Raw genomic sequence first — 18512 nt, forward strand, 5'->3', positions numbered from 1 at the left:
CACACACACACACACACAGCCTAAACACACTCCCTTTCTCCATCTGTGTCCCTGCTGAACTCCTCAGAAGACAGTGTTATTATTATATTAAGCAAAGTGAAAGCACTTGAATGAGCACTGAAGGCATGTGGTTATGTGAGTCTAGCACCTAAGGGCCTACTTCAATTATCCCAAATGGTCTTGCCTAACGCTGAGCAGTGGCTTATACCTTAACTTAACGCAGCTAATATTTCCAGAATATATCATATAATGGATTGCCTCATTTTACGCCGAGTGCCTGAGGTCAAAGTAGTTTGGTGCCAAATGATACAGCTCACTTAAATGCAACAAAGCTGGAAAGGGAATCATAAAATAATATATTGTACAATGTATCATATGTATGGGGTGCAGATTTCTAGACGCTATTACACATTAAAGAGTTTGACAACATAAAAATGGCTACTGTACTGACTATAATCTTAATCTGTCCAAGTACTTTTTGCAATCCAAAATGCGGAGATCATTCCAAGAAAAGGCTGCAGTTCTTTAGATGCTCATCTCATATGGATGAAAAAAAACAAAAATTAAAGCTGACAGTCGGCACATTCACCTCATAGTCAAAGTGTCATTTAACCTCCAAAGTACTGAGGGTGCAGAGTCAAGACATTAAAAAAGTGTGTTACTGTCCAAATACCTTTGGATCTCACTGTAGTTCCTCAATAGTTAATCAATAATGTCGTGGCACGGCTTCAAACTTCTACTCTTCCCCACTTTGGAGAATTTAGGCTCCCATCCACTTTCACATTATGGAGAGTGAATGGACCTTTTACCTAAACGTTAACTAAGGTCTCACAGAAACTTTTCCGGCACTAAATGCTTCCGTTGCCCTATAATAGCGTAATTGTGAAGTTGTTAATGTAATAAGCAGCATTATGATTTAGTATTGTGGGAGGGCAAAGATTATACATCGCTTACCGTTTCAGTCGTAACACCTGGCTGTGCTGGCAGCAGCCTAAAGGTTAGAGAAGGGAGTTTGTGACGAGAAAATTGGGGATTGGGAAGAAACTGTGTGAATATGAAACAGGGTGTTGGTGATAAATAAAGACAAAAAAAGATTATTGTAGGCAATTATTCTGTAGTTGATCTGACCAAACAACGGATGTGTTTGTCCAGTTTTATCTGCCGTGTGTATTAGGCATTTGGACATGCAGTGTTTGGTATCGTGGTTTAGATTTGAATTCAGCCAGCTTAGTTTTGTTTGTAGGCTCATCATTTTGGTTTAAAACGCGGAAATAGCTTTGTTCTCTTTCTAGCAGAGCATATTTTTAAGTGCCCAAATGTTTGGAAGGAGGAAAATCTGAAAAAAGACAACAATTTTGAAAGTTGTTTATGCAGCTCTTAATTGAATAATCAATCTAGACAGAGTGCAAGCCTCCGCCAACACAGAACAATTTTCCAACTTGCTGTTATACCCCAACACATCATTCATATCACTTCAATTTTAAGTTAAATTGATTTCTTGACTCTGCAAACACACCCTTAGGATTTGGAATCAAGTCGCTATCTGAATTAGTTTCATAGTTCTGGCTAAAAAAAACAAATGGCAGAAATCTCAGATGCAGATCACCACCAAATTCAAATGAATTGTTCCTCTGTCTACCAAATTTCCTGGAAATCTGTTCATAGGCTTTTGAGATTATCCTGCTGACAGACAGACAAACTAACAAGGACAAAAACATAACCTCCTTGGTGGTTAAAACTGTTGATATCCTTTCTTTGAGGCTCTTAATTTCGTTCGCACTCTGCTGATTGGTCACTGTGTGGAGGTTCTTCCTCTCCCGGCCGACACTGACATTTAAAAAACGGCGGATCCCTGAACGCTGCTTTTACTGAACCATGTACCAAACGAGCTGTCTAAACCAGAAAGTCAAAGCATAAAGCTGGCTTGGGAAGGGGAAGGAGAGAGAGAATAAAAGAGGGGGGGGGGTGGAGAGAGAGAGAGAGAGACATATTGCTGTGCCACGGTACATCCAGCCATTTCACAGAGCCACGGCAGCGAGGCAGTTAATTTGATTATGAGTCATTGGGCAAGATTAAAAGCAAAGTTGATTTATTAGTTGTTCGGAGGCTGCCGGGAGAAAAAGAGAGAGAGAGAGAGAGAGCAAGAAAGAGAGAGACAGAGAGCAAGAAAGAGAGTGAGAGGAGAGCAGCTGACAAGGCTGTGATCACACACACACACACACACACACACACACCCTCCCCCTCCCCCCTTCCTCTTCTCCTCCCAGCCTCAACACACACGAACACACCACCTCTTTATTTTCTTGCGTCGCTTCTTTCCGTCCTCTCCTCCCTTTGGTCTTCACTCGCTCACACTGGCCTTCTCTCTCTTTTTGTTTTTCCTCATGTGATGTTTTCAACCTTTTTATACCGCTCTATCTGTCTGTTGTTTGCTTCTCTCTGTCTCTCTTTGTCTCTTTCTCTTTATTTATCTCTCTCTCTCTCTCTCTCTCTCTCTTTCCCCCTCTCTTGTGTATCTGGTCATAAATCAGTGCATCCATTATTATTGATCAGGACTGCTTTAGCATACGAGTCCAATAGAGGGGAATTCACGTGTTCTTTCTTCCTCGGTGGTAGCAGCAAACAGTGGCAGCTACGGCATATTTAACAGGCATTTCCCTTCCCTTCTCTCTCTCTCTCTCTCTCTCTCTCTCTCTCTCTCTCTCTCTCCCTCTCTCATGTACAGTATGTGCTGCTATATATTCAGCTGAAACAGAAGGGCTGCCTGGGTTTCCATGCAGCAGCCGCACAGTGCGTTTCCTCTCTTCTCACACTGTTTTTTTGTAGCCTTTCCTCTCACAGGCCACAGAGAAACCACACCAGCCAACCAGGGAGCTTTTCACACACAGACACACACACACACATACACACACACACACACGCGCACACACACACACACACACACACACACACACACACACACACACACACACAAAACTTCGTAACTCCACTCACTTGGTGATTTTTATGTTGTCACTTCAATTGAAGGATTACATGATCCAGTCTATAGGCTGAGAAAATTGTTTTGTCCTTATGAAACCTTAAACTCAAAAATTAATTAATAAAAGACAAGGCAGTTTTTCTTAGTGGACAAAGTGGACATTTTGAAGATACCAGGTTTTCACCCAACAACGATGTTATGTAATAGTATAAGGAGCATAAAATTAACTGATATCCAACATACTGTATCCGACAGGAGGATTTTGTTTTCTGTGGTAGGGTGAAAGATAGACATCTGCTTTGAAAAGGACTCCTCCAATTTGTCTCTTTAAGAGTGACATATTTACCAGAGCCCAGGATGTGACATAACTTTCCCTTGTGTTATTGAAGGGTGTTGGAGGATGTGTAAACACTGAGGATTTAGTGTTGCTTAATGTGAACCATCACAGAGAGAACCACAAGGGACTCAGAGAGCGCAAACCTCCACCGACGCTGAACAATTATCCAACTAGCTGTCACACCAAAACACATCACTTAAGTTTTGAGTTAAATTGATTTCTTGACTCTGCAAAACATACCCTTGGGATTTGGAATCAAGTCTCTTAGTCTCTTAGTTAAATGGCTGAAAAATAATTACCATCTAATGGTGGAAATCCCAGATCCGGATCACCACCAAATTCGAACTAAATGTTCCTTGGCCCAAGACCGATCTGTCCACCAAATTTCCTGGAAATCTGTTCATAAGTTTTTGAGATATCCTGCTGACAGACAGACAGACAAACTGACATACAGGAGTAAAAACACAACTTTTCTTTTTTAGATATTCTTTCTCAGAGGCTTTTATTTTGGTTAGCACACTATTTTTATGGATCTCAACAGATCTTGTCATGTTTTTTTGTCGTTTCAGTGCTTTTACCTTTGCCACAATTTTTCCAAAAAGTAAAGTGTATCTACTAGCTTGTTTTTCTTATTTTTCAAAAGCCTGAAGCAACTGTGAATATCTGGAACAGAAATCACAAAGTTGCTGCCAGTGTTCTGTGCTGTTTTAATTGGTATGATATCATATCTGTGAATGTCCGATATTGACGGAGAGTAGCTTTCATATATCCATCTGGCTCAAACACACACGCACACACACACACACACACAGCAGCTGTGTGGCTCTCCTCTCCACAGGCAGTGTGTGGGCTGCAGTCGTGGCTCTGCGGGGAGCCTGAGTGTACACGGTGATATCCAGGTTGAACTTCAAACACATTACGATGTGGTTGATGAAGACTAAACCCACAGGTCGTCTATTATCTCCGCCGGTGCTTTAGGGAAGCACAGCTCAAGTATCTGAACACACACACACTCTGATCAGGGCCAAACCAAGACACGGCTGACTCCTGAATGGTTAAAGCCAAAAAATGCAGCATGAAAATGTGGTAGAAACTGTACCTATTCAAATAAGGCCTTTGTTAGTAACCTAAGATTAAGTGAGCATGTACCAGTTGGGAAGATGTGTACATGACAGAGACAGCATCCCAGAGCAGAGAGTAGAGAACATCCTGTTAAGAAACCGTAAGCAGAGACATTAAGTAGTCCAAAAGTGATGAACAACATGTGTCTCAATAACAGGATACGCCACTCAAAGTAAGGTCAGGATGACCGTGGTTAAGTCTGGGAGTGTTCATACTGAAACTGTATATAAGACATTGTATTTCTACTTCGAGTTCGAGTTCAACTCAGGTCATTGTCATTTCAATAAAGATCTTTATACTGCATCATTCTGCCTGGAAAAAGGATTCTTTGTCACCGGGTAAACACTACGTCAAAAAAAGCACATTTTCATATTGAACGAAAAAAGTCTTCCCAATGAGCTAAAAGCATGTTTTATCTACCCAAAACACAAAAGAAGAATGAATGGGAAATCAGATTCCTTTCTTTGCCTTTGCCAGATTTTTTCAAGAATTTCTGTGTTTAAGTATTGACGCGCATGCAGGATGTTTCACTCTGACTGGCTGTTTGTGTTGATTTTTCCTTTGACAGCCACATTACTGAACTGTTTAATGGTATTTCAATGTGAACACTTTTCCCACACCAGCTCTGCTCCTTACGCTTCACATTGCATTATTCACACGCCACTTATCCACACAGCGGCCTGTTTTCGCGAGCCGACACTGTGACGAGATATTTATTTGATGCATATCGTTTTTTTTTTAATTAATAAGCCCTGTAGACAACATGTGCTCTGTGTGCATTGGAGACAGACAGTCCTTTTAGGCCTCATGAAGAATGTTATCCGACAGAATGCCTTCAGCGAGCGTGAGATTTAGAGAATTGAGGGAGTTCAGACCAGATCGTTAACGCATGCGGATGACACATCGGCAGAACGGCTTTTATGCAAATTCTAACCTTTCTGTTTCACGGCAAATGTGTTAATGAGCTGTCAGCTGAAGGAAAGTCTCAAATCTTAAGGGGAAAAGGGAGTGAGATATTTAATCGCTGGCATATCTGATGACTGTTGCTGTAATGGAGGGATGGGGTCAGTGGTTTGGGCTCCTTGTTCCAGTCCTTTGGGTGTCTACCTACCCATTGCAATGGAGAAAAAAAAAAAAAAATGGTGCCTAAGGGTTCAGCCCAGTCCACAAGATGCTTTTCCTCCTCTCCTTCTCTCTGGTGTCTCTCCGTCTTTTTACCTCCCCCGCTTGTCTCGGCGCATTACCCAAACGTGTTTTTTTTTAACCTCCTCACCCCATCTCATACTTTTAGTTTCAAATTTATTTCTCAGGCATTTCCGCTTGGATATCACATGGTGGAAAGTGACAGGGAAAATGGGAAAGAGAGGAGAGAGGCAAGCACCAAAGGTCATGAGCCTGATTCCATCCCACAATGTCACGAGTACACGGCTTAAACTGGTGGTGTTCTTGCTGCAGAAATGGATTTAGTCAGGTTCGTACATAGAGAAGGACTCCTCAGTGTGTGCAGGCTTGCTGCTGAATTAGCTGAATTCTTCGCACACCAGCCACCAGTGTGTGACCATCTGCAATTAGTCTAAAATATCACAGGTTTGGTTGTGTTGAATTATGGAAAAGCGTCTCCATTTCCTTCTCCGATGTATTGCCTTTGTTTACATCTGTGCTTGTTTACATCTTGAGATCAACTCTTTTACAATGAATGTTTTGGAGGCTCGGCTTGCTGAGCTTGTCAGAGTTTATCTGCACATTTCTGACCGATCAAACGACTTCCAAATCCTCATATTCCCTCAGCCGCCTTTGCTGCTCTTTCACCATTGTTGTTGTTATTGTTGTTGTTGCTCTCAGAGTTTTTGTCACCGCTGTTTCCGGTTACCCTGGGTTACAGTTACCTCTTTAATCATCATGCACCCTCACTGGCATGGATTTGAAATAACTAATAAGGAACCCAAAGCCGCAGCGAGTAAACACAAATTTGTATGCGCCGTTTGTTTTCGAATGTGTTTGTATTTCGGGGGCAAGTTTGACTTCATTGTTCTTCTTCATTGTACACCGCCGCCTTTTGCCCGCTGAGCCACCGGAGCGCCCACACTACCTCATTCTTATTTACTGAATCTGTCTGGAACATCGTCTTTCTCTCTCTCTTTTTCTTTTCACGTCCCTCCCTGTCCTCCTTCCTCTCTCCTTCTCCCACTCTTTGGTCTAAGCCTGCTCTTGTTCTCCCCGGTTTGCTCACAGAGGCGATGCCATGTGAGGGGTTGAGAATAGACTCTGGCCCGCATGTTAGCTTGATGTGAGCTGAGCTGAACTGAGCTGAGCCTAACCGAGCCGGGCTGAGGTGCTTCCCTCCCTGCCAGAGACCCCCATGCTTTGCTAATGGCACATCAGCAGCTGTCAGTGGGCCCTGCACTGCGCCAGCCACTTTAATTGGCCTGCATGGCCGTGGTCTGCACAGCGCTCAGCACAATTGAGTGATCTCCGCCCCCCGCCCCCCCCAGCCCTTCGCTATATCATTAGTGTAATGCTCCCGTTTCCCCACAAGCCTCTGAGATATGGGGAGATTCCAACAAGCGGGGGAGAAGAAGGAGGAGGGGTGGGGGGGGGGTGAATGAGTCACACACCAGCAACCATCGTTTTTTTGCAGTTTGCGGAGGAGAGAGGAGGGATGAAGGAAAATATTGTTCTCCGTTGTCTCCTGAAAAACAGCCGCTGCTGCTATTTTTAAGAAAGGACATGAACAGTGAATTGATTTTTCATTGTGAACCAAACAAGAACCTAATGGCTGCATGCTCTTACAATGAATGCGCAATGAATAAATTCACCAACAAGCCGTGTATGCATGGGGTTGGGGAGTAACCCATCATATGTAATGGGATTACGGTAGTGTGATTGCAAAAATAACGGTAATCGGTTACATTTATATGTTATCTGTGATCTGTTACTGTAAACAAACAGCAGCCAGATTACAGATACAGGTGATCACTTGTTGAATTACTCTCACATTTGAAAGGAAAAATAATTAGATTGTGAGATTGTAAGAACCGACTTCATTTCACTTGAAATTGCTGCTGATACTGGCCGTAAGTGATTATGACAAGGCTATTTACAGTCACATAGATTCTGTAAATTGGAATAAATTGTTCATTCAACTGCATATTCTATGGTTTTTGGAGAAATTAACCGAACCTTATTATGGATGATAAACCAGTTGTTTTGACTGCATGCTGTGATATTTACTTACTTGAAAACCCATGATTGGTTTTGATTTAGGTAACAACTCAAAGTGTCAGCCTTCATTCTGTTATGGTCCCTGATAACAGATTATTAACAGATGTGTTTGTGTGTTTTCAGGCTGGCTGCAGCACCATGTCCTCGGCTCAGAGTGGGGATATATCAGGCTACCATCTGAGTGGTGAGTGGCTGCCTCTTCATGTCAGGAACTGTTTCTAGCACATTGCCATACTGATCGTTTCTGCTTGGGCAACCTCTGCCGAGCCGCTGTGTGGGCGCGTAACTGTGTGCTTGACAGCTGTCTGGTATTTGTGCACATGTTGGTAAATGTGTGTGTCTGTCTGTGTGTGTGTGTGTGCCTATGAGGCCGTGAGAGACAAACAGAGATAAGGCCGTCTGTGGCTTTGCATGCAATGACGTGTAATTGTGTGAGTGTGTTTGTGTATATGTGTGTGTGTTTGTGTCTGTCTGTCTGTCCCTGTTCTCAGGACGATGTGAGTGCTATTATCACCTTTTTACAGGAGTTTTACAGCACTTCCAGCCGTGTCAGCTGCTGAAGGCCACCTACGCTACAAAACAGTTCAACTTGCCCTATAATTGGCTCATCTGTTGCTTTAAGAAGTAGAGATAAAACTGTCAGTTTGAGCCCTTCCAGAGAGGTAATCCGTCTTGAGAAAGACAGCTCGGCAACGCCCCATAACCCCTCTTTGAAATGAAACAAGCGAGATGCTCTGAAGTTTAATTCATAGTGGCAGTTCGATGCCAAGTTTTCCAGCATTTGCTTGTCAAATTTTGTCCAAAACTAATTTGACTGAGTTACTTTGTTTCCCAAGTCTTCCCGTTGTTTACAGCCCTGATAGGTGACAAGGCAGTATGCTTGAAATAACGGCTGACTTTGCTCAGTTTTGGTGTGTTTGCCTCTGGAAGCACGGGCTCCCTGCTGGCGTTAAATCACAAACCTGCCAGCATCTTCTCTCCTGGGTTTCTCCCGGTCTGTGCATTTCCCGCATCAATCCAACCCTCATCAAATAAAAAAATACAGACAACACTGAGGGCAGACGTTTAGGTTAGCACTGAGGATTTGAAAGTGCGTAGGACAGCTTTAACCACTTGCTGTTTTATGTGTGTGTGTGTGTGTGTGTGTGTGTGTGTGTGTGTGACCTCAGTGGTGCGTAACCCGCCGGGCTGGGAGGTGGGGATCTACCTGGTGGGCTTCCTGGTGCTGCTCGGCGTGGCCGGGCTCAACATCTGGAAGCTGTGGAAGTCTGGAACCTTCCCCGCGCCGTCTCCCTTCCCCAACTTTGACTACCGTTATCTACAAGAAAAATATGGAAACTCCTTCTCAGAAGTCAGGCAAAAGGTACAGTCATGTAGTCTAGTTTATTTATATAGCCCTTTATCACAGTCAAGTCTCAAAGGCTTTACATACCATCATATACATGTCATACCATGCTACATCATATATACATACTACATATATATATATAGACATCATCCTATACTAGGTCATATACATACTTCATCTATTTTGTTTACTGCACCATATACATACTATACATCATATACATCATATACCATACTACACACAAACACACTCATGCCTATGGGCAATTTAGAGTCTTCAATTCACCTGGCCTGCATGTCTTTGGACTGCTATTGAGAATGTGAAAGTTTCATAACATCAGTGTCACGCACAAACCTTGTATCTCTGAAAAGTCAGATGTCCCCTAAGGGAGGAACCTTGTTAATTTTGCCACCAACACCCACTTTATTAACCCAACCTTATTATGGATGATAAACCAATTGTTCTGACTGCATGCTGTGATTTTTACTTTTGTACAGCTCACTTGAACACCCATGATTGGTTTTGATTTAGGTAACAACTCAAAGTGTCAGTGTCACTCTGTTATGGTCCCTGATAACAGATTATTAACACACACCCACTTTAAATTACATTTGTAATGGTTTTGCTTGTTTCCATTGTCCTCTCTATTTGGCAATTACACATTACAGTAAAATGAAAAAAAAATGAAAAAATGCAATTTTAGAGATAAAATTAATCTGCATGAACTCTTTTCAGTTACACTGTGCTAAGAGTAAACAAATAACCAAGTTCTTACCCAAAAACAAGTCAGTAGTTGCAAATTAATAGAGTTCACTTTGAGCCCATAGTGACTGACAGCCTTGTTTAGATCTCAACTGAACAAATGAGAAACCACCCGTCCCAGTAGCTTACCCCTCTGTTGGCCCCTCTCTTAATCCTTCCTTACAGAGAGTGGCGGCCAACAACCACCGCCGGACCTCCACCGTCTCCAGCCGCAAGCCCAGCCTGGCGCTGGGCGACACCCCGGACGGCTTCAGGGACCTGGGCCACCTGGAGCTGATGAGCAGGGAGCTGGACCCGGCCGGCATGGCCCAGCTCAACCGCTCCGTCTCCACCGACTCGCTCAGCTCCATCTCCTCCATCGCCAACAACTTCGGCCACGACTTCACCGTGGGCCAGCTGGAGGTGACGCTGGAGTTCGAGCAGTCCAGGCAGGTGGGCCAGGCGGCCGGCCTGCTGCACATCACCCTGCACCAGGGCAAAGACCTGCTGGAGAAGGAGGAGGGAGACTTCCCCGGCTGCTTCATCAGAGTCTCCCTGGGGCCCGAGGAGCTCAACGTGGGAGTCACTAGGGTAAGGGGATAGTGTGTGTGTTTGTGTGTGTGTGGGTGTGGGTGTGTGTGTTCTTGTATTTCTCTACTCGAGGACCAAATGTCCTCACAAGGACAGAGAGATGAGGGAAATCCTCCAAAGTGAGAACATTTTATCAGGCTTCACTTCCACAAGGAGCTAGTTTAGAGTTAAGACTTCAGTTTATGTGTGTGTGTGTGTGTGTGTGTGTCAGTGTGTCAAGTAAATGCAATCCAGGTTTTTGAACATTTCAAATACAGGATCCTTACAGGATAGGTGATTTCCTCCATGGCAACCACAGCAATAAATCACTATAAATATAGGATGAGAGACTTCTATATACAGCTGCCACTGTAAAAAAACAGAAGAATAGCTTCCTAGCTGCATAATTAGCAGCTCAGCCGTGACCACTGAACTTGGGCTAAGGACCGGAGGTAAAAGTCGCTGTTGACATTTTGTTCAGGCAATCGGGCCGTGGCATCTGTAGCTCTCTTGCTCGGGGCGTGTTTGGATCGCTTGAGCCGTGTTTAAGAAGTTTGCCCTGTCGGATTTTTAGACAGACAGAGCGATGGGTCCCACGGGTGAGAGGCTCCATCCTTCAGCTCGATGAGCCGACCCTCTCCTCCTGTCTGACGGAAGAGCCCCACTTCATTTGCAGAGTGACGAGCCCCCAGTGAGCTGAGAGTATAGTCGCATCCTGAACAATCGTCAGGATTAGATGTGATTCACTTTCAATTCACACAGTTCGACACGTAGAATGAAACGGCAATTTACTTCATAATGGTGATGATATGTGACATTATGCATTTTAAAGATAAGATCAACTTTATTAGTCCCAGAGGGGAAATGCGTCTTGATTAGATATGAGAACTCGCTATAGCAAATGATTTCCTGTTTTTGAATGCAGCTGAAAAACACTTTGTGAAAAGATTGAATTTAATGTGAATTGACCTCTCTGATAGGAAAGGAACAGGACTGTGCTCGTCCATCTGGTACACCTGCCATTCGCCTTCTGCTCTTTGCTGCTCCTCGCCAGGAAATTCACTAATTCCTGCCTGGCTGTGAGGCATCGCGCCTCGCTGCGTTGTGCTTTGTGTAGCGCAGGCTAATCAGGGAATTCATACAGGCTTGTCGAGGCTCCTTTTACTTGAGCATATTATTATTGTTGTTTTAATGCATTCAGGCTGGGTGTAATAATGGCAGCAGGCACTGATGCAGCGGCTGGAGTGGCTCCCTCTTTAATGTAGAGGAGTGGTGAAGACGGGAGCAAAATGCTGACATCAGCTCCACTCGCCCCGATGGTCAAGCCTGGATTCTCTCTCTCTCTCTCTCTCTCTCTCTCTCACTCTCTCTCTCTCTCTCTCTCTCTCTGTCTCTCTCTCTCTCTCCCCTGTGCTTTCTTTTGCTCATTTTCTCCTCTCTTTCTCCCTATCTCTCTTTTTCTCTCCATTTCTTTGCTGTCACTGTTTCTTGTTTTTGTTTTGCTTGTTGTCACCCATCTATTACTCCCTTCCCCCTCCTCTCTCTCTCTCTCTTTCATTTTCCTATGCTTTCTTTTCCACATTTTTTCCTACATCTCCTTTTCTCTCCATTTCTTCGTTGTGACTGTTTCTTGTTTTTGTTTTGCTTGTCATCACCCATCTGTCACTCCTCTCTCTCTCTCTTTCTCTCTCTCTTTTTGTCTAGCTCACACACACATACACAGACACATGCACACACACACACACACATAAGCCTCTCTCGGTCTGAGCTTTTACTGCTTCATTTTCACCTCACACGTAACCATTGTTATCCCCCCAGCGATAAGTCGTCTAAATGTGCAGGCAGACAGTCTCATATTGAACATGCAGTGGAGGTTTCTGGGCTGAGCTGGCAGAGAGAGATACTCCCTCCTACTCTTTTGATGCTTTACATCGATATGTGCATATTTACAGATCTCTTTCTGCAGTCTGTAGGTGCTAGATGTGTGATTATAATGCTATTCAGCTGTTTCATATAAGACAGAATCCCAAGGTTAGCATCTCTGGGTGATTTGCAGCCCCTGTGCTGTGCATTCAAAAGTCCATTGTTGTGCAGTGAGATGCTATTTCATTGTTGTTCATCTGCGATAATGTCTGGCAAAACTGTGCAGTGTTATTGTTGCCATTGTTGCGTTAGTAGTTATACTGTATGTAGGAGTAGTTACATGCACAACCTTGATTGATTGATTGAGTTTATTCAACAATTCCATTTAAAAAGCAGAGAACAGCATGTAAAACACAGAATATCATAACAGTCCAAGGTGGGACAAACAATAGTATATGGCAAGACTGGCCGACAGTACGAGAATCATACAAAATACCATCCAAAATAAAGAAATAATCTTGCTATGGACACACAAGAATAGCAGTAGAAACTCCATTATATATATCTATAAGAGACTTACACTAAGATGCAGTGTTTACTTCAGGGGTTTTGAATGGAAATGCTGTTTCTTGTTACGTTTCACACCTCAAGAAAGAACAGAGAATATCTAGTCTATTATTACATCCACTGTCATCTGTACATTACTAGTTGCTTGGTAACTTCAGACCGCTTCATACATCCTGATATCGCCACACGCATCAACATCTGATGGCCAGGGCTTGAAATCAGCACTAGCCACAAAGCAAATGCCGGTCATTCTGGCTGCTAAGTCTTCCAGTTTGATTTAAGCTACTTGGGCAGGTGGCCAACCTGTGTTCAGCCAGTGTTTTCCATTGTAAAAAAATGTTTTGGCTGCCAAGAAATTAAATTGACTGGTGAAATTCTGAATCCACTTGGCTCTGCGGCTGGTTGTCAAAAAAAAAGAAGTTAGTTTCATGCCCTGCAGATGAGATTACTGATGTTTTTTTCAGAATGCTGCCAGTAGAAACTCATAGCTGCAGCCTAGTGGTTGGAGATATGACATGGGGGGGGAATGGATCCTCTTTCATCCCCTGTTATCATGTGTTTGCCATGTACTGTATGTTCACAAAGACTCAAACACCAAATTTATATCAACAACTTGGAATACTAGCTAATGGAGCTCACTTTCTGTAGCCTTTGGGAGCACTTGTGCCACTGCTGTAGGTTAAAATTGACTTTTACAAGATAATAGACATGCTCCTACGTTTTCTGGTATGTTTTTTGTGTTTAAAGGTAACCTTTGTAACATGTTAATCTTAATCTAACCTAATGTCTAAAGAAAAAGTGTAAAGATGAACTTAACCTGATCCTATTCTTCCCACATTTGGTTTATTGTTGTCCCTTGTATTCAGGTTGTATGTTGTTTGAGCATAAATTACTGTAAAGTAAGATCACACGGAAAAGAGTGATCCACACCCACCTGTGCGAAGCAGAAGATTCTCACAATTGAGTGAGTCACCATCCAATAAATAGAAAAGATTTGACACCATTCTGCGTCACAGCCTGGCTCCGATGATGAGTGACTCAGGGAGAGGATGAAGGCGTCTTTCCCTGTAATATTAGATTCATACTTCTGTGTGATTTTTTTTTTTTTTTTACCTCTGTGCTTGATTGTGCCTCCACAGCCTACAAACACCTGTAACCCCCTCATGTGTGACCCAACGTAAACTCATTCACACATGAAAAAATCCACTGGCATAAATTGAGTTTGACATCCTACAGTTCACTGGCCTTCTCTTTTTCACAGGTCCAGACTAACGCATTCACCGTGATTTTTGACGAGCGCTTCTCCGTCCCTCTGGACTTGCCGGCTCTGGACGAGATCAGCCTGCGCTTCGCGGCCTTTGGCATCGATGCTGACGAGAGGAACATCAGCGCTGGGACAGCGGACCTCAAGCTGTCAGACCTGGACCTGACCATCAGACCGTTCAACGCCTGGCTCTACCTGCAGGATGTCAATAAGGTGTGTAAGATACATTAGGGTTAGACAGGGCACGATGTGATACGATGCGATGGGATACAACACAACACGATACAACACGATACGATATGATACGCTACAATAGTACTTTATTAACACCAAAGGGTAAATTAGTTCAGGACTAGAAGATGACTTAATATGAAAATTATAACATAAGCATCCATTTAAAGTGCAAAGTGCCATTTCCAAAAGAATAAGTCGATGCTGATCGCAATACACAATGCGGGTAGACTCCTTATAATGCTTTTGCCCAGGTGGATGGTGTTAGGGACTAACCAGGCTTTGTGCCTGTTCGTAATGCAGCAAAAAAATAGATCAAGACTTCAACCATATTTATAGATTAGGATTCACAAACTCTCTTTATATTTTCAAACTGACAAGGTAAAGAGAAGGCTTTGCCCTGGATTTCTGCACCTTCTCTGAGTATTTAAGGAACTACTTTATTTGCTTCACATAAAAAAAAAAATCTTATCCTATTACTGTGTCACAATATCTGTTCACTACTATACAGTTTGTGTCAAATCCTGTCTCAAAGAGTATAAGCTTATTATGTAGTTTCTATTGATAATAATATATCAAGGACAGTTTCCCTAACCAGTTGGACACCTTTATTACGAAACTAAACTAAACTAAACTAAACCAAACTAGACTGTGTCAGACTGTCCCTGGGTAAAGAAAGCCCGGTGGTGTCTGAGACCCTCTGCTGGAGATTCAGCAGAACTCCATGTCAGATAAATGAGGATCAGGGTTGGGAGGGTTACTTGCAAAATGTAATCCCTTACAGATTACAGATTACCTGTTTAACTCAGAATCAAAGAACAAGGGCTTCTTTCTAGTCTTACCATTTTGCAGCAATGTTCAACAATCATCCAGGGAGAAATCCATCATAGAAGAGGCAGAGAGACCAATTTCTCCACTGACAGTATCAATAGACCAGAATGCAATGCAGTCACAGCTTGCATCTTTGTGGATCTGTCGTCGGTAGCATGTGAAATACAACACCCTCTTTGACGGCTTTTTTGTAGTTTGAACCACCAGGCTCGTCACACCACAACATTCTTCTCTCTCCACTCTCACTTCTTCTTGACTGGAAAAACTCACTGCACCATCACTCTCTCCACCTACACATAAACACCACAGAAAACCCTCTTCTCTGGAAGTTGCCGAAAATCATTTTGGGAAATGTTGGAAACCATTAACTGTAGATAAGTAGAAATAAACAACAACGTTTCTTCACAAAATAACTCCTGAAATGCATTGAGCATCACAAATCGATGCTATAAAACAGTGCAAGACTATCTGAGGGATTGTTCCTTTAATACCGGTATGTAAGTATTTATGATTCTGTAAACTGCTTTGTATAAAAGCATCCACCAAATGACATTTGTCATGTTACATTAAATGTCTGTCATGTTAAATGTTTGCTTTGGTTTGTCTCTACAGGCCGTGGACGCAGTCGGGGAGATTCTGCTGTCCCTCAGCTACCTGCCGACAGCAGAGCGCCTCACAGTGGTTGTGGCCAAGGCCAAGAACCTGGTGTGGACCAACGGCAAAACCACTGCAGGTCAGGCAATTAGTGTGGTTGCCGTGTGTGTGTGTGTGTGTGTGTGTGTGTGTGTGTGCGTGTGTGTGTGAGTGTCCCTGCTCCTGTGTTACAGAATGACTGAAGTTCAACCTCCAGACTGGTTGTGTGAAGCAATATGTGAAGCAATGGTTTCTCTATCTGTCTGTCACTCTGCGTATCTAATGAATGAATGAATGAATGAATGAATGAATGAATGAATGAATGAATGAATGAAAATTATTTTTGTGTCTTGTCTTATGACCCATCCCTTACGGGTTTATAAGACACCAAAAACATAATTAAATACAATCACTTCTCAGTAAATAGTAGCTGCACGGCAAACATAGTTTACAAAAAGATAGATCAAGTAAATAATAGTAGCCTATCACAAGAGCCAAAAATATAATATAATAAAGATCAGATATATGTTTTCTTTACGCACCTATTCCATGCTTTCTCTAGGTAGTGGGCAAAGTGAATAACTTGTGTTCAAAGAGCCATTTGAGTTTATCTGCATTACTTAACCAAATCCAATCTAGGTTTTGACACCTGTTAAACAGCTTTAATGTCATATAAAGGACAAGAAAACACAAAGTGAAACTCATTCTCAATTTCATTGAGATCACAGTAGCCTCAGAGCCGTTCTTCCTCTGTAACCCCCCAGTATGTATGTATGTATGTATCTATCTATCTATCTATCTATCTATCTATCTATCTATCTATCTATCTATCTATCTATCTATCTTTCTGCTCTGTCTGCAGTACATGAAGTTATTTTTTCCAAATGACTGTGTAACATCTGGCCACTGAACTAAATAATTAGTGATACAGTAATAACAGACTCTGATACTCTGATGCCAGAAGATAAATCTGTCTTCATGCAGAAAAGCAGATTGGACTTAAATTGCTTGCTCATTAAGTGTCCAGATCATAAGTGCCACACTAACTCTGTCCCGAATAAAGGTCACCGACCGAAACACTGTCATTAAACATCTACAGAGGTAATTGTGTGTACAGGACTCTAATTGATTACTGTTTAATGAGGAGTTTATTGCATGGGCTACAACAAGAGACATTATGTATATGTGTGTGTGTGTGTGTGTGTGTGTTGGGTGTTAGAGGCCTGAAATTGATGTAATGTCATCCCGATCCTGTTCTTCTCCCGTTCTCGTTATCAGATCCGTTTGTCAAAGTGTATCTCCTGCAAGACGGCAGGAAGATCAGCAAGAAGAAGACGTCCACCAAACGGGACGACACCAACCCCATCTTCAACGAAGCCATGATCTTCTCTGTGCCGTCCATCGTCCTGCAGGTGACACTAGGGACTGTAGCTGATTATTTCGCACATGCACACATGCTCCAAAACACTCCGGAACAGTACAGTTTAAGGATAAGGATAAGGATAAGGATGCACTTTATTGATCCCCTAGGGGAAATTCGGGTGTCACAGCAGCAGTGTACAGTACAGTAGCAGAACAAAGAGAAGGTAATTAAAAAATAATAAAATAAGAATAGTGCAGAAAGGATATAGGCAATATATATAGTTTGCAGATAAGATAAGAGGTGGTAGGATTCAGCAGCTAAAAGAAAGACTAATAGAGTATAAGCACAAAAACTGAATATAAAATAAGCAATAAAAACAGTAAAAATGATAAAAAAAGTAGTGTAGTTATATGCATATGCTGCTGTATGGATGGAAAATATGTGGAGAGAGTATGGATTACTTCCATACTCGTACAGTTTGTAAATATAAGTATGTATAAACATGTTACAACAATATATAAATATCAGTATGTATACAGTATGAAATAGCAGAAATACCATGAAGATATAAAGACCATTATGGAAATATTATAAAGATAAAGCTAGATAAAGAAGAATGAATCAATGAGTAAAACTATTGCAAGCCCCATGATGCAACTGCTCTTAATGGCATATAAAAATAATGAAACACTTTGTTTGTATAGCTATTTTCAAAAGGAGTTAAAAAAGTGCTAATATAATGCGTTAAGATAAGCAATAAAAATGCCAAATAAACAGTAAAAATACCAAATGTTTTTATTACATATTTATACACATAATATTTATACATATTCAGTGGACTGGCTCAGTTCCACAAAGTCTTGGATGAACCGAGCTCTGCCATAGATGCTGAGTCATTCTTACGCAGCAGTTATGTAAAAGGATTCTGCCTCCTGTGCAGGAGCTCTCCCTGAGGGTGACGGTGGCGGAGGTCACCGAGGACGGGCGGGGCGAGAACGTGGGTCACGTGATCATCGGCCCCGAGGCCAGCGGGATGGGAATCACCCACTGGAACCAGATGCTGGCCACCCTGAGGAAACCCGTGTCCATGTGGCACCCGCTCCGCAGGACCTAGTCCCCCCCCACCCCCACCCTCCAACACCCGCCTCCCTCCAACACCCACCTGTCCTGCTGTGCGTTCGGTCTCAAGTAAAACACTGACTTGTTTGTGTTCCCTTCCCTTCTTTATGGAAGCCCATTCCTGCCACTGAATAAAACAAAAAATGACTGAATTGTGTTTTTTTTCTCGCAATTGTGACTTTATTTCTCAGAATTCAGATTTTTTTTCCTTCCAATTCAGAGTTTTTTCTCACAATTCTGACTTTATTTCTCAGAAGTCTGAGTTTTTTTTCTCGCAATTCTGACTTTTTATCTCACAAATGTATGGTAGGATATGCATCA

General features: G+C 42.5%; 1 protein-coding gene across 1 annotated transcript; it reads left to right on the forward strand.

Moving 5' to 3' along the window:
- Nucleotides 1-7799: 7799 nt before the first annotated feature.
- On the forward strand, nt 7800-18363 carry syt12 (synaptotagmin XII). Its single transcript, XM_071900836.2, has 7 exons — nt 7800-7845; nt 8831-9024; nt 9937-10341; nt 14012-14227; nt 15689-15809; nt 16988-17121; nt 18013-18363. Exons 1-7 carry the CDS (start codon nt 7800-7802, stop codon nt 18184-18186), a joined length of 1290 nt encoding a protein of 429 aa, XP_071756937.1. The 3' UTR covers nt 18187-18363.
- Nucleotides 18364-18512: the final 149 nt, after the last annotated feature.

Source organism: Centroberyx gerrardi, chromosome 4, assembly GCF_048128805.1.
Source record: "Centroberyx gerrardi isolate f3 chromosome 4, fCenGer3.hap1.cur.20231027, whole genome shotgun sequence".
Taxonomy (NCBI): Eukaryota; Metazoa; Chordata; class Actinopteri; order Beryciformes; family Berycidae; genus Centroberyx; species Centroberyx gerrardi.